The sequence below is a fragment of the Microtus pennsylvanicus genome, chromosome 1 (assembly GCF_037038515.1).
Source record: "Microtus pennsylvanicus isolate mMicPen1 chromosome 1, mMicPen1.hap1, whole genome shotgun sequence".
Classification (NCBI taxonomy): domain Eukaryota; kingdom Metazoa; phylum Chordata; class Mammalia; order Rodentia; family Cricetidae; genus Microtus; species Microtus pennsylvanicus.
The window spans coordinates 27247575-27261787 of record NC_134579.1 but is presented as its reverse complement, the minus strand read 5'-3'; the positions used below and the strand labels follow the sequence as shown (position 1 = coordinate 27261787).

Genomic DNA, 14213 nt, shown 5'->3' with positions numbered 1-14213 from the left:
TGTTTTTACTTGAATGAGTATGCATACAAAGAGTCAAGACACATTTATATATTACTTGCTGTTTATTTGAAATTGTGAAAATGAAACCAGACCTCTACCAGAGTTGAGCTCATTCTCATCTGTAATATCTATTTTAATCTGTGTGCACCTCATTATGTACATAAAACAGGAATGTGAATAAGTCTTTCATCATATGCACACACCCATCACACTTGCCTCAACATTCATACAATTCTTTCAACTTTTCAATGTACTTACTGCTGTTGGAGTTAATAATAACTCATTGAAAGAGATGGGGAAATGGCTCAGTAGTTGAGAGCAACGACTGCTTTTCCAGAAGGACCTGGGTTCAATTCTTAGCACCCACATGGCAGCTCACAACTGTCTGCAACTCCAAAATCTGACACCCTAACACAGACAGACATTCAGGCAAAACACCAGTGTACATAAAATAAAAATAAATTAAAAAAATGACTCACTGAGAATGGTATGTTTTTCTGCTCATTTTCCCACAATGAACAGTAGAATAAACTTGGATAAATCAGCAAAAGAATTTACCTGAATAGAAAATATTAGTTTAAATATTCTTTTGAATGCTGTAAGCTATTTTGAATTGCACTTTACTTGGGAGAAAGCTTACTTACAGCTTACTCATTTCATGCTGCACCTGACAGAATTCATCGTTTTTGTTTTGTTTACCCAACAGGATTACTGTTTTCCTTGGAAAAAAAGTTGACTAATCCATTGGAGAAAAGATATTATCATGAATCCTATTTCCAAATAATAAAATCAAAGATAAAACAACATATTCTCTGGTATATATTCAATGTCACATAAACGGACATACTAATTAAAACCCAGAACTTAAGATATTATTGTATTTTAATGATAATTAAGTTTGTATTGATTTCCTCTTTTCAAGGTTAAGATTGGGAAGTCTGAGCAAAGTGACAGGCTCCCCATGCATTCTCTTTTGCAGTCCAGTACATTCAGCATTGCCATTCATATTTGGAGAGTTATAAGTTCTGAGAAATTTAAAGTATCCCGTTAAAATAGTGTGCGACCACCAAAGTACAGAAATGCTTTCTTAAGTATTCAATCATTTACAAGTAAGCAATGTCTAGAACACTTGTGAACTTGTTTACTAAAACAAAGTAATGTAGACAATGCATGTACAGTCGAAAATACAGTGTAAGGGAAAAGGTATCATGATAACTTTAGGTATGTGGACAAAAAGACGAAAGTCTATTTAAAAAAATAAATGGGTAATAACTAAATTCCCAGTTGGTACTATAATAAATAGAAAATAAATGCAAATTATGAGGTAAAGAGTGGTTTGATCCAGATGATGGTAGTATGGATATGAGAAAGAGGAGTCAAGGAGGGGAAGTCATGAAGCGAAGTTCTGACCACACTGAAGGTAGAATACAATCTATGTAAGTGATAAAATGGGTAATGTTATGAAGGGAATACATTTTAAAAATCTTTTTAGACTGTTTCTAGAGTGAATGTAATGTCTTGTGGACCTTTCTGTTTCTGTGTAAAATTTTAGTATTCTGATAAGCCAAGAAAACATTTTTTATGATCATGGATAAATTAAAAGTAGTTTTAATTCTGCCTATATTTTCTTTTTCTTTTTATATATCTATCATAATTATGCTCATTCATCTAGAACGTATATTCTTTTGAAAGAGTTCAGATACTTCCCTTATCAATCTGAAAAACATTTGAAGATTACAGAACATTTGAATGTTTTAAACACGATCACTTATTATAATCTAGATGGTTATTAGATATTTCAAATTTAATGACCGAAATAGAACTAGAAATGAGAAAATATTTAGAAAGAATGTCTGGTGATATGAATAATATAATAAGCATAATAACAAATTCCTCTACAAGAACAAATTTTCTAACTTTGAAGGTGTTGACAGTTTCTCATAAAATAGGATACAGTGAGTTCAAGGGCATTCTAAGTAGGCAGAGCAGCAAGCTGAAATATTTTAATGAGTTATATGCCTCTCTTTGTGCTAGCAAACAGATTAATGAGGTGTCTCTAGTACATTAATAACTTGGAATGAAAGAAAATAGTACTCACGAGTTGTGTCACGTGTTCGGCACAGAGTATATAAGCATTCCCCTATACTTGTTACCATTCACACTCAGGATCTTACCTTGAACAGGAGATCAAACCTACCTCTCACAACACCATGAGCTATTACAGTGGCTACTATGGAGGCCTGGGCTACGGCTATGGAGGCTGTGGCTGTGGATGTAATAGCATCCGCAGACTGAGCTGTGGCTGTGGTTATGGAGGCTACGGATATGGCTCTGGCTATGGAGGCTACGGATTTGGCTCTGGCTATGGAGGCTATGGATTTGGCTCTGGGTATGGAGGCTACGGATATGGCTGCTGCCGCCCTTCATGCTGTGGAAGATATGGGTTCTCCAGCTTCTACTGAGATCCTGTTCTAGTAACTCAGCATTTGATACCTTGATTAGATGTTCTGAGAAATGTGTCCACATTTTATGTTTGAAGACTAAGAGCGAATTTATGTTCATTTGCCAATAAATGATTAAATAAGAAAGTGAAATATGATTTTTGTCTGGCTCATTTCATTTAAATGTTGATATCTGTATATATACAAAAATGTATATAAGAATATATATGTAAATAAATACACAAACACAGAAGTATACAGATATAGATAGCTAGATAGATGATAGATAGATAGATAGATAGATAGATAGATAGATAGATAGATAGACAACAAGAGAGAGACAGGAGGGATAATATTTTAATATTAATGAAATGGTAAGGAGATAGAAATATGATCACCCTGACTTAACCAGTACATGCTAAACACAAGTCCTAAAGCAATATTCCCTTCTTCCTAAGTTTGTAACTTTTCTCAGATCATGACCTGTGTAAACACTTGCCTCATTAAAAAGTTTATTTTCTTCAAATGGAGAATTGAATTAATCAATCGACAGGTTATCTACTTGGGAATGTAACTAGTCAATCTGCAATGTTAAAACCCATCTCTCAGTGAAAACTTGCCATGACCTGAACTTTCAGTTTATGCTGTTATAAGTCGGGATGGACCACCACTGTGGGCTGAGCCAGTGAAATGGCACTCAGTAATGCTGTTGGGGGCTTAGTTGGGTAGACTGTTCCAGTATCATAGAATTTCCCAGGAGATATTTTCTTTCTGAATAGGATAATACCCTTTTTTGAATATTTACCACAAGGCTGTAAAGAAGAAAAATAAATTATTACTGATGTTGACATTCTTCATTTAGTCAATATTGTAACAATTCTGTTTTCTTTAAGATTTATTATCAATTTCTAGGTTGAGAAGAAACCTTTTTCTTTTAAAAGATTTAACACTTCTACAAACAGTGATAATATTTTACACCCTTCTATTCATTAAAATAAAATACATAAAAACTTATGTAAGTCAGAAGTTGATACTTCTAAGCAAGTAATAACAGTATAATTATTCTTTTGATCCAATGAATGGATAGAAAAAGTATGGGATCCTCAACAAATACTGCAAAAGGTATTTTTCTTATCTTGTGTTTATAGGAAAACCGTGGCATATTTTTATAATTTCTTCAAAGTACATTTATTGTTTTAATGAAGAAATAAATTTTGCATAGCACAGTTTTACATCTACTTCCACGAAAATATGCTTAATATTTTTCGAAGGACTGAAGGGCTAGTCATTTGTACCACATACTGTTTCCACAAATAGGATGATCTTATACCTCAACATATTGGGAAAGTGTAGTTAACAAGTTACACTATCAGAGAGAGTTCTAGAACAGTGATGTGAAATTCTGAGCTGTGATTTAGTTAGAGTTCTAAACCATCACATGAGATAGCCTGTCAGAAAAATCATAAACTTACTTAGAACATGAAAATAAAGGGAAGAGTTCATAACTCTAGTACGTGGTTCATGATCATGCATGTGAGAGATGTCAATATCTTGCTGTAGTTTCAAAAGGCTGTGCCTGCCTTGGAATGAGGTTTGGCTGGAGTGGCTCAGACACTAAGAGAAAGGTTAGTGTTGGTGTATTGCTGTGTCAATCATGGAAACATGGGTGGAGTTCACGCCAGGCTGAAAATATTTCTCAAGTTACTTGAGTAATTCTTTAAGTGGTCCATGCTTTATCACAGATAGTCATATATTCTATTCATATTGATCCATGCTTCGATGTCACCAATAGTCAGATTCTCCACTCATATAATTTTTTAAGTGCCAACTGACTATGAAGCTTTAACACTAGGTAAGGTCAAATAAACATTCCTATTAGAACAAAGAATGTGTTCCTTCATAAATGGAATAGTACAGTCTTAAAAACTGTGTCATTTAAAAATTATAATAAATACCAAGAAAAACTTAACAGTGTAATTATAGTCATAAAATAAATTATACGAGACTCAGCTTTCAAGATGTGGCTACATGTGGGTGAGGTTTGGGAAACTTCAAATTCAGCCTTGGGCATTGTCACCTCACTGGGATGAGCCAAAGGAAGAGTGAACACCGAGCCTTCAACATTCTGAAAGAGTATCTTATTATACTCTCCCCTCTTCTGATTGAATCTTAGTTATTGAATTTAATACCTTTTGGAGTTTGACATGTCTTATTAAATGTTCAGAGTGTTTTATGTGTTAAAGTATGTGTTAAGTAATAAATAATTATTAATATTTTGGAAAGTTTAGGTAAGAAACATTACCTCAAAATAATACCCAAAAGCAACTACAACAACAGAAAAGCACACCAGGCAAAGCGGTGTGAAAAGTACATGTTTTGTCCTGAGAATTAAGTAGTATTGACTTGAGTAAGTAAGCTATAGCCCAGTCCATTTTACCAAATCATCCCTTAGCCTGGGTGGAGATAAACAGTGGGAAATTGAAGTTAGGAGATATTTGAAATGAGACCTGAAAACAACAAATCACCAATAGCGGTTCAAGGAAGAAACAAGATGAATAGAGCAGATACAGATGTCGTCTGTGGGGCACCTGAAGCTAGATTTCCTGTGGAGCCAGGTGATAGAGTTTAGGGGGAGTTTGCCAAGAAGCTCAGTGGATTTTTAACCACTGTCACTGGAATCTCAATTGTGGTGTGTTGCTAAACAAAAATAAATATTGCATAATTGAATATAAATCCTCAAATAAATATGAAAATCATGCATACTCAAAATCTTATACTTGTAGAAATCAGGTGACAATTCATGAGTCTTGCCTCATGAATTCATGAATTCTTGCCTCACATGACACAAAATATGTTATTCTCTTGAAAATGTTGTTACATTTCAATCTCGATCTAGGCTATTTTGCAAATTTTTGAGACTCAAAATATAACAATGCCCCCACCTGAAAATGTTCTAGAAAAATTTTAATTTTCATTCAAGAATACTTAATGTGTTTGGTATTGTCTAATAATAGCAATTTTTCTTACGGTCTATTTTCTTTGTCTTGGAAGGTACAATGACTCTGTCTAATAAGGTTAAGGCTGTCAGTACTGAGACAAACTCACTAGGTAGCCAAATAAATTTTAAATATTCTCAACAGGTGTTGGTCAGATGACAGGGATGAATGCGCTGTCTCAGCTAATTACAATTCATGGAATGGCACAAAGGAGGGGTGCATGCTTTTGCAATCCTCTGCCCAGAGTATATAAGCTTTGCTGTAGGTGCTGTTTCTCACAACGACAATCTCTCCTTAAACAGCAGAACAAACCTACTACTCCCCGCACCATGAGCTACTACAGCGGCTACTTTGGAGGCCTGGGTTATGGCTACGGAGGATTCAGAGGCCTGGGCTATGGCTATGGAGGCTATGGCTGTGGATGTAATAGCATCCGCAGACTGGGCTATGGCTGTGGCTTTGGAGGCTACGGATTTGGCTCTGGCTACGGAGGCTATGGATATGGCTCTGGCTATGGAGGCTACGGATATGGATGCTACCGCCCTTCATGCTGTGGAAGATATGGGTTCTCCAGCTTCTACTGAGTGAATTGATGAAATTAGAATGTGGTCATGTTCTTGGCTCTTATTCCAGAAACATGTATCCCATTTTCTCTGACACCAGTAGGAATGTTTAAGAAGCTTGTGTGACCATTTATTTTTTTTATCTTTAACCTCTGTAACCCATTACCAAAATGCATTTTAATATGGATTATCCTTTAATTTACTCTTCTTGCTTCAGTTTGGTTTTTAATTACTATTGCCATGCTATCTTTCTAGCAAATTCTTAGAGAAACTTTATGCTTTTTTGTCATCTAATAAATATTTAAAATATTTCCCATTGCTTTAGCATCTTATTTTGCAACTAATAGAACAAATTTTATTGGGAAGTGTTGATATCTGGGTGTACACTATATTTTGATGAAAATGGTTCTAAGCCACTTTGCTACACAAGCTTAAAATATACACAATGACTACTAAGAATGAACAGAAATAACTTTCTTCCTTGGTCATTCAAGACATAAACCTTCTCAAATGCCCCTGTTACAGAGAGTAGCCTCTTGCATTCTGCTGTGGAGCACTGTCATTTGCTGCATCTTCTTTTGGCAATGCTACTCTAAAAAATCACAATATTGCCTTTTCTTATTTTTTGTCCTAGGGATTAGTAGGCATAAGTGAGTCTTTTTTCCCTTGGTGTCTGCTGAGAGCAACAATGCCCGTGGCAAACACACTTTGTCAGAAGCACAAACAGTACCAGAACTTCTTAGATTGCAGTAAAGTCACATGGTGATGGAGATTCAGTGGCACTAATTTACAAGACAATCTGTTTTTCTTTGGTATTGTGGTGGAGGGGAACACAGATTCTCTATTTTTAAGATTTGTTATCATTTTATTTGTGTCTATATATGGCTGTGTATTTGTGTGTCTTCCAGTGGGTACACGTAGGTGAGTCAATTTACCACAGAAGCCAGAAGCTTCTGATTCCACTGGAGTTGGAATTACAGATGCTTGTGTGTAGGCTGACCTATGTGCTAGAAACTGAATCTGGGTCCTCTGCAAGATCAGTATGAACTCTTAACTACTGAGCCATCTCTCCAGCCCCATGAACACAAGTTCATTTTTAACTCCAAAGGTAATTACTTATATTAACTCACAAATCAAACATCATGCTCACACAAATGTGCACACGAAAGCATATACATGCATACAATATATAAACACACTCATTTTGTTGTTACAAAGTGAATGTTGAGAGTAAAAGACAGAAGTTTAAGAAGTAGGCTGATGGAAATAAAAATTGTATTGATGAAAGAAGGGAAGGAACCAAATCAGCTTCCAGATAGGAGCTGAAGCAGCAGACTTGTTGACATGAGCGTTACTTGTGTAGGAGTTGACTGCAGGGTTGCTTTCAGCTGTAGAGGTGATAGGACTGAAGCCATTATGTATCCTTATGAAAGGATAGAAGGCAGCTCTACATTTATAGACAGAAAGGCATAAATAGGGGTCAAACCAGGGTGAAGCTCAGGGATAGTTATAAGTTCTCTGCTTCTTGGTCTTTGATGCGCATTCCAGGTGGTCAGGTGACAGGTCTCTTGGAGCCAACACCATCAGAATCCTAGGTGCACATATTTGCTTTATATGGTGTTTACATGAGGTAATTATACCTTTTCCTTGGTGTGGTATGTCCAATACTTATGCCTGATTTTTTTCATATAATATTAACAAGCACACATGCCCCTATGTGTTCAATCTATACCAATAAAGTAACAGAATGGCTTTCTGCCTACTCCTAGGAGTGATTTATTAGTGCTGCACGAGTGGTTCCAAATGTATTTCAAATGCCCATCCAGGTTTATAGTTGTCCTCCATCCTTAAAATGGAGTGAAAAGCTGTATGCAGAAGATTCTGTCCCACCTGCAGCTCTCAAATAAACACACTGAGGCTTAAATTAATTATAAATGCATAGCCAATAGCTCAGGCTGGTTACATTTAAATTAACTCCCATTTATTTGTTGGAGGGGGCTTCTTGTTGGTTTCTGGCCACTTAGCCCTGAAATAATATCACAGAAACTGTATTAATTAAATTACTGTTTGACCCATTAGCTCTAGCTTATTGGCTAGCTCTTACATATTAATTTAACACATTTCTATTAATCTGTGTATTGCAACATGGCTGTGGCCACATGGCCAACTAAAATTCACTTAAAAACCTGAGAAAGCTTATAAAGGAATTCTAGACACAAAAGAACAGAGTTAAACATGGTTCGATAGTGGCATTTTCTTGAATGGGCTCTGTTTGCTAGAAGCAAGCAGAGGCATGGCTCCTTCAAGAGAGGTTTTCCTGATTCAGCCAAAGCATGGGAAAAGGCATGCTTTTGAAATGCCTGCTTTCTGAGTTGTGCCGTCAGCACGAACTCTGATGAAGCCTGGCTATCAAGCATTTAAATGGGTTTTGTGAGTAGAGTGCTGCAGCTGCTCAACATAGATGCCCTGCATACTTGTGACTGGGGCAAAGTGCATGGCTTGCAGAAGTGGTGAACAGACCTTTTCCACCATATTGGACTGGGTAGAACAAGCAGAAAAGGACATATTTGACCTAGTAATGCTGCACCTTAATGTAAGCCACCGTCACGTGGCGATACACAGATTAATAGAAACAAGTTAAATTAAGATGTTAGAATTAGCCAATAAGAAACTAGAGCTAATGGGCCAAGCAGTGTTTTAATGAATGCGATTTCTGTGTGGTTATTTCAGGTGTAAGCTATCTGGGCAGCCAGGACAAACAAGGGGCCGCCTCTCCTTGTAACAATTGGTGGCCCAACGTGGACAACTAACTCCATGTAAAAGCTAAGAAGGCTTAAAAAGGAATTCCAGAAAAAAAAATAGAGAGTTTAACACAGCTTTTTGCTGTTTGCTGGCAGCGTGCCACAGAGAGATTCTCCAGACCCAGCAGTAGCAGCAGAAAGCTGCACCATTTTAAAATGAGTCTTCCTGGGCCCTGCCACTAATGCAAACTCCGGCTGTGGAGCATTTGTGGGTCTGGGTGTTTGTGTGCCCACTTGGGGTCTGGAAGAAAGAAGCTGAAACCACGCTTGTGACCCAGCTCTTCCTGCCAGGGCAAGTGGTGGGATCAGGTCTACTAGGCTTGGGCAGGCATGGCTTATTCTTGCCGCCATACAGAGATGTTTCTAGGCTGTGCAGTGCTCTGCATGGCAGATTTGGCAGTAACTCAGATAAGAAGGGTTTATGTGCTGCACACTCATTCTCAGGGTTGGACGGCTCCTGCCTAGCAGCCCCAGAGCTAACACTGGTGGTACTTCTACCATTTTAAAATTTGAGAGAGGTAGAACTGTCTTTGAAATTTCCTGTTTCATGGAAAAGTCTGTTGGATACCGTGGGCCTGTTGGCTGAAGATGGATGCCCCAACAGTACAGAAGAACTTTGAGTAACTGTCCAGGGAGCAAGATGTCTCTGTCATTTCTAGAGTTTTGGAGGTTGTTTATAATGCACTTCCAGTTCACATAGGTAATACTATATCCTTCTGGAGTCTTTGACGGAGTTAAAAAATTGATAGTTATATTTTTCCTTAAGTTATGATAAAAGGTAAAGTAGATAGAAATATTGTAACTGTAATTCTTGCTTGATAACTGTTTTTTATATGTAATTTTACTATGCTAAAATTAAAGCCTTCCTTTTTGTTTAAACAGAAAAGGGGAAATGATGTAGGAGGTCCTTCTGTTCATGTGTTGCTTTCATTGGTAAATGAATAAAGAAACTCTTTTGGGCCTGATAAGGCAGAACTTAGGTAGGCAAAGAAAACAGAATGGAATGCTGGGAAGGGGGGCAGAGTGAGAGATGCCATGGATCTTCTGCCTGAGATGAATGCTGGTTAGAATCTTGTCAGTAAGCCAGTCATGTGGCAATATACAGATTAATAGAAATGGGTTAAATTAATATGTAAGAGTTAGCTAATAAGAAACTAATAGACCAAGCAGTGTTTTAAATATTGTAGTTTCTGTGTGGTAATTTTGGTTCTGGGTGGCCAGGATGAATAAGTGGCCTCCTCCAATATTTCTTATCCACATTTTTCCATGTGGCTTGATACCTTTTTCTCAGGTTATCCTGCCCATCTCTCTTTTCTCTGCATCTGTTTGTGACTACTCAGGACTCCTCTGACTCCACCCTTTTTCCCAGCATTCTCTGTTTGGCTCTCTGCTAACCTTATCCTGTCCAGTTATTTGTCAGTCAGCTTTTTATTAAACCAACCACGGTGACATATATTCATACCATATAAAGAAATATTCCACATTTTCCCCATTTTGTCTAACTTAAAAGAAAGGTGTTTACTTTGGTAAAATTATATAGGACAAACTAATTATTAATACTGTTACAATATTAAGTCCATTTGTATTTGGCAAATTTAGAGAAAATACTCTGTATTTATCTTATCTTTATGACTCTAAAGATTTATACATAATTTACCTTTTATCATACCTAAGGAAAACTTTAACTGTGATTATCTAGTCTTCAACTCTGTTAAAGATCCCAGAAGGGTAAAATGTTACCAAATGACAGGGACATCTGGCTGTCTGTACAGTCACCCTAGGTTCTTCTGTTATGATGGGACATCCAACTTTGGCCTAAAGGTCTGGTACATCTGACAGGCATTTTTTGAGAAGCAGGGCATTTTGAAAGACTGTCCTACCTTTTCTTGACAGTTTGACAGTTACCTTTTTTGCATCCTGTTGGTCAAGTTTGGACAGTATACTGTCAGCAATTGAGGCAAAGGCAATTTCTTTGCCCAAATGGATAGCTTGTGCTGTAACGAATGCAAACTCTATATGGAGTTTCTTTGATGCTCATTTTCTTCTCTGAAGTATATTGGTGCTGCCAGGAGCAGACATGTCTTACTGTCATGAAAAGACTTAGGTTATTAAATATATTAAATACCATATTCTGTAGATTTTTGAATTATTTGAAGACCACCTATCCATCTAAATATACCTGTGTGAGTATAAGTTTGACTATTATGGATAACAATTAATTTGTATTTGTTAATTATACACAATAATTTTTAATGAGCTGCATAACAACAGTACCTCAAAGAAGAATATTATATATATATACATACATACATATATATATACATATATATAGTATAGGAAAAGTAACTTTAAATTTGTATCCATAAACTGAATCTATACTGATATAAAATATTTTGAGATTAATATTTTGGGGGGTTAATGTAGATTCAACCCTTTCATTTTTTCATTTCCATATCTCACTTTTTTCTTTTCAAAACAAGATACCTTACACTAATCACTTTTTTCAGCTAATCTCTTTTTTTTCTGACCATTACTAATAACAACTTGTAACCAATCCCCTTAATTGATAACAAACATCTATAACCAATATTTTGAGATTGTGAGTGCCATTCTTTATACTTTTTCCTGTTGTCTAGGGGTACCAGTATTTATGTGGAAACCATGAGAAAACTGGGATAATAATGAAATCCCATGTGAAGTAGTCCATGAGGTTAAATCTTCTGAGCCAATAGCCATGGAACTGTTTAGGATGCAGAATTTTGAGGAGACTGTAACAAAGACATTTTGTAAGCTGAATCACCTGGACCATCCATTTTCATTGGTGTATGGTCCTCTTATTCATAAACTTTTATAGGTAACATATATAAACTTTTAAAGGTAATATATCTTACAAATAAATACATTGAAGCTTATATTAATCAATATAAATGCTTAGTCAATAGCTCAGGCTTCTTACTAGTTAACTCTTTCATTTAAAATAGCCCATATTTCTTATCTATGCTTTGCCACATGTCTTAATACCTTTTCTAAATACAGCATGATCATCTTGCTTCTCTCTGTGTCTGCCTGTGACTCCTCTGACTCCGCCATTCTTCTTTCTAGAATTCTCTACCTTGCTTTCCTACTAACCTTGTCCTGTCCAGCTATTGGTCAGTCAGCTTCTTTATTAAACCAACCACAGTGACATATATTCACAGTGTAAAGGATTATTCCACAAAAAGGATCTTTAAAAATAGTCTCTAAGCAATGTACAATCTGAGAAACCAGCATTTCACAGATTATCAAGTAACTTCGAGTTGAGCACAGCCTGGTTTCAATAGTCCCTAACTATCTATTTGGCACCACCGTTAACCAAGAAACAAAAGGGTCATGATACTCTACAAAGAATTGCAGGGAGCAGGTGTGCAGGAGGAAGCATTTCTTATTTGGTTATCATTTATTGAAGGACATTTAATGTTCACTAGAAAAATTATACTATGGAAGGCACAAACTGAAATGTTAATAGCATCCAGGATTATTATTTTTTTTACTGATAAGAGCTTTTCATGGTTTACAGCTCTTTTCTTATTATTCAACTAAGACTAGGGACCCTGATTTTTTTCTTCCCAGACATTTTCTACCCTGAAATTTCAGGCCATACAGAAAAAATTGCCTTCGTGCTTGCTCTACAATTTATCATTGCTGGTTCAGCACCTAGAATCTTAACAGTGAATCTGGACTGGATATTCCTGCAACAAGTTTATTAGCCAACTTATCAAATGGCAAGGAAGCCCATTCTACTAGTTCACTGGTCATGAATGGACATGTGTGAATCCAATTAACTCAGGTTTGACCCCTTGCTATTGATGTCAGAGTTCTTTAAATACTTCTATACACTTAAAAGAGAATAGTAGTTTTAACAAATTTCATTTTACATAAATAATTTTCTTTTATCTATATGCCATTTTTTATTTCAAATCAGAAAATTAAAAAATAATAAATAAAGCAAGATGAGAAGGAAGGATGACAAAGGGAAAGAAAATAGCAAAAGTAGAAAAAGGAAGAAAGGCAGGAAAAGTTTTGGCAATTATATTCACTTCATAATTGAACTTGCTCTGGTAACAAAAAATATTGAATCAATAAAAATATTTAGTTAAAGAGAAGAAAATGGAATAAAGGATATTTTCCTCTTTTAAATGTAGAGGAAGGGCTGCATAACTTATATACATTCCTTCTGAATTTTCATAATTAATGGGGAAACAAAGATAATTTGTGCCCAAGTGTTGTCAAACTGGAATAAATGAATACAAAGACTTTCCTGTGGATTCCTTTTGCAAGTAGTATAATTAATTTTATCATTGAAAGTTTGAAACCTAAAGTTTCTGGTGTTCTAAATACCCTGGACAGAGTTATTCCACAGCTTATGATTTAACTAGAGGGACCCTGGAATGCTCCCTCTGTATTAATGGCTGTGGTTACCATTCTGTATGATTTATGTCCTTGAGTATTCATCTTTTATTGCTATCTCTAAAATTTAATGACATGTAAACACACTTTTACATTTGCTCTCTAAGGGATTCTATTATGCATGGAGATTGCCCTGTTGACACATTTTTCAAATGGTGGGTGTTTTATCTTTTAGAACATATAACATGTGATTGCTCACCATAATTTTCTGCAGACAGGCAATGCACTGACTAAACATGACCTCGTCTCACATCCACATTTGGTTTAAATGCTGTCTGAATTTGAAGACTTATTTATTTCTGCACAAATGCTATTAAAGTTGACTTTTACCCAATGTAATTAATGCTTCTGAATGCCATAGATTTTAGAAACAGATTTCCAAAGCTAAGTTTACATTCTTGATCTCATTGTCAAAAATTTGGAAGCAAGAAACCTCAAATACATTTCCAAATTGTGCTCTTTAAAATAGTTCTGTTGTGAGGGACCAAACTTTAGTGCATCAGTCCTCAACCTTGCTAATGCTCTGACTCTAATATAGCTTCACATCTAGTGAACCCCAACCATAAAATTATTCCATTGTTACTTTATAATTATAATAATTTTGCTACTGTTATGAATTGTAATGTAAAAATCTTGATATGAGAATATCTGATATGTGATCTCCAAAGATGTTGCAACCCACTGTGTGAGAATGGCTGATATAGTACACATTTACAGGTTTCTTCGAATGTGAACAAGAAGACTATTTACAGGTGGAAGGTATACATCCTTCTTTCAGGAGAAGCTAGAACTGAAACAGTCATGTTGCATGTTGGGCAAGACAATGCCTTACCTCTCACTAATGCCTTAGTCTTTCCATCTACTTCAACTTTAACTTCTTGTTAGGACCCCAGAGGAGCACTAAAGGCATTACTAGATCTCATTTTCATTCTTTCGAGTGTAGTTACACTGAATACATCTCATTTT

General features: G+C 35.9%; 2 protein-coding genes across 4 annotated transcripts; both read left to right on the top strand.

Annotated features, from left to right (window-relative positions):
- Positions 1-2210: 2210 nt before the first annotated feature.
- LOC142838567 (keratin-associated protein 19-1-like) lies at positions 2211-2462 on the top strand. 2 transcript variants are annotated; one of them, XM_075954062.1, is made up of 2 exons: positions 2211-2274; positions 2344-2462. In XM_075954062.1, exons 1-2 carry the CDS (start codon positions 2211-2213, stop codon positions 2460-2462), a joined length of 183 nt encoding a protein of 60 aa, XP_075810177.1. The 2 variants fall into 2 exon arrangements, with proteins under 2 accessions (XP_075810177.1, XP_075810167.1); XM_075954052.1 differs by having other exon boundaries at positions 2211-2462.
- A 3304-nt stretch (positions 2463-5766) lies between these two features.
- Positions 5767-6021, top strand: LOC142838559 (keratin-associated protein 19-3-like). Of its 2 annotated transcripts, XM_075954036.1 has the most exons (2): positions 5767-5902; positions 5957-6021. In XM_075954036.1, exons 1-2 carry the CDS (start codon positions 5767-5769, stop codon positions 6019-6021), a joined length of 201 nt encoding a protein of 66 aa, XP_075810151.1. The 2 variants fall into 2 exon arrangements, with proteins under 2 accessions (XP_075810151.1, XP_075810143.1); XM_075954028.1 differs by having other exon boundaries at positions 5767-6021.
- The last annotated feature ends 8192 nt before the right edge of the window (positions 6022-14213 follow it).

Bases quoted from the DNA above. Each gene is read 5' to 3' on its own strand.
- LOC142838567 (XM_075954052.1), top strand. From the start codon at position 2,211: ATGAGCTATTACAGTGGCTACTATGGAGGCCTGGGCTACGGCTATGGA.
- LOC142838559 (XM_075954028.1), top strand. From the start codon at position 5,767: ATGAGCTACTACAGCGGCTACTTTGGAGGCCTGGGTTATGGCTACGGA.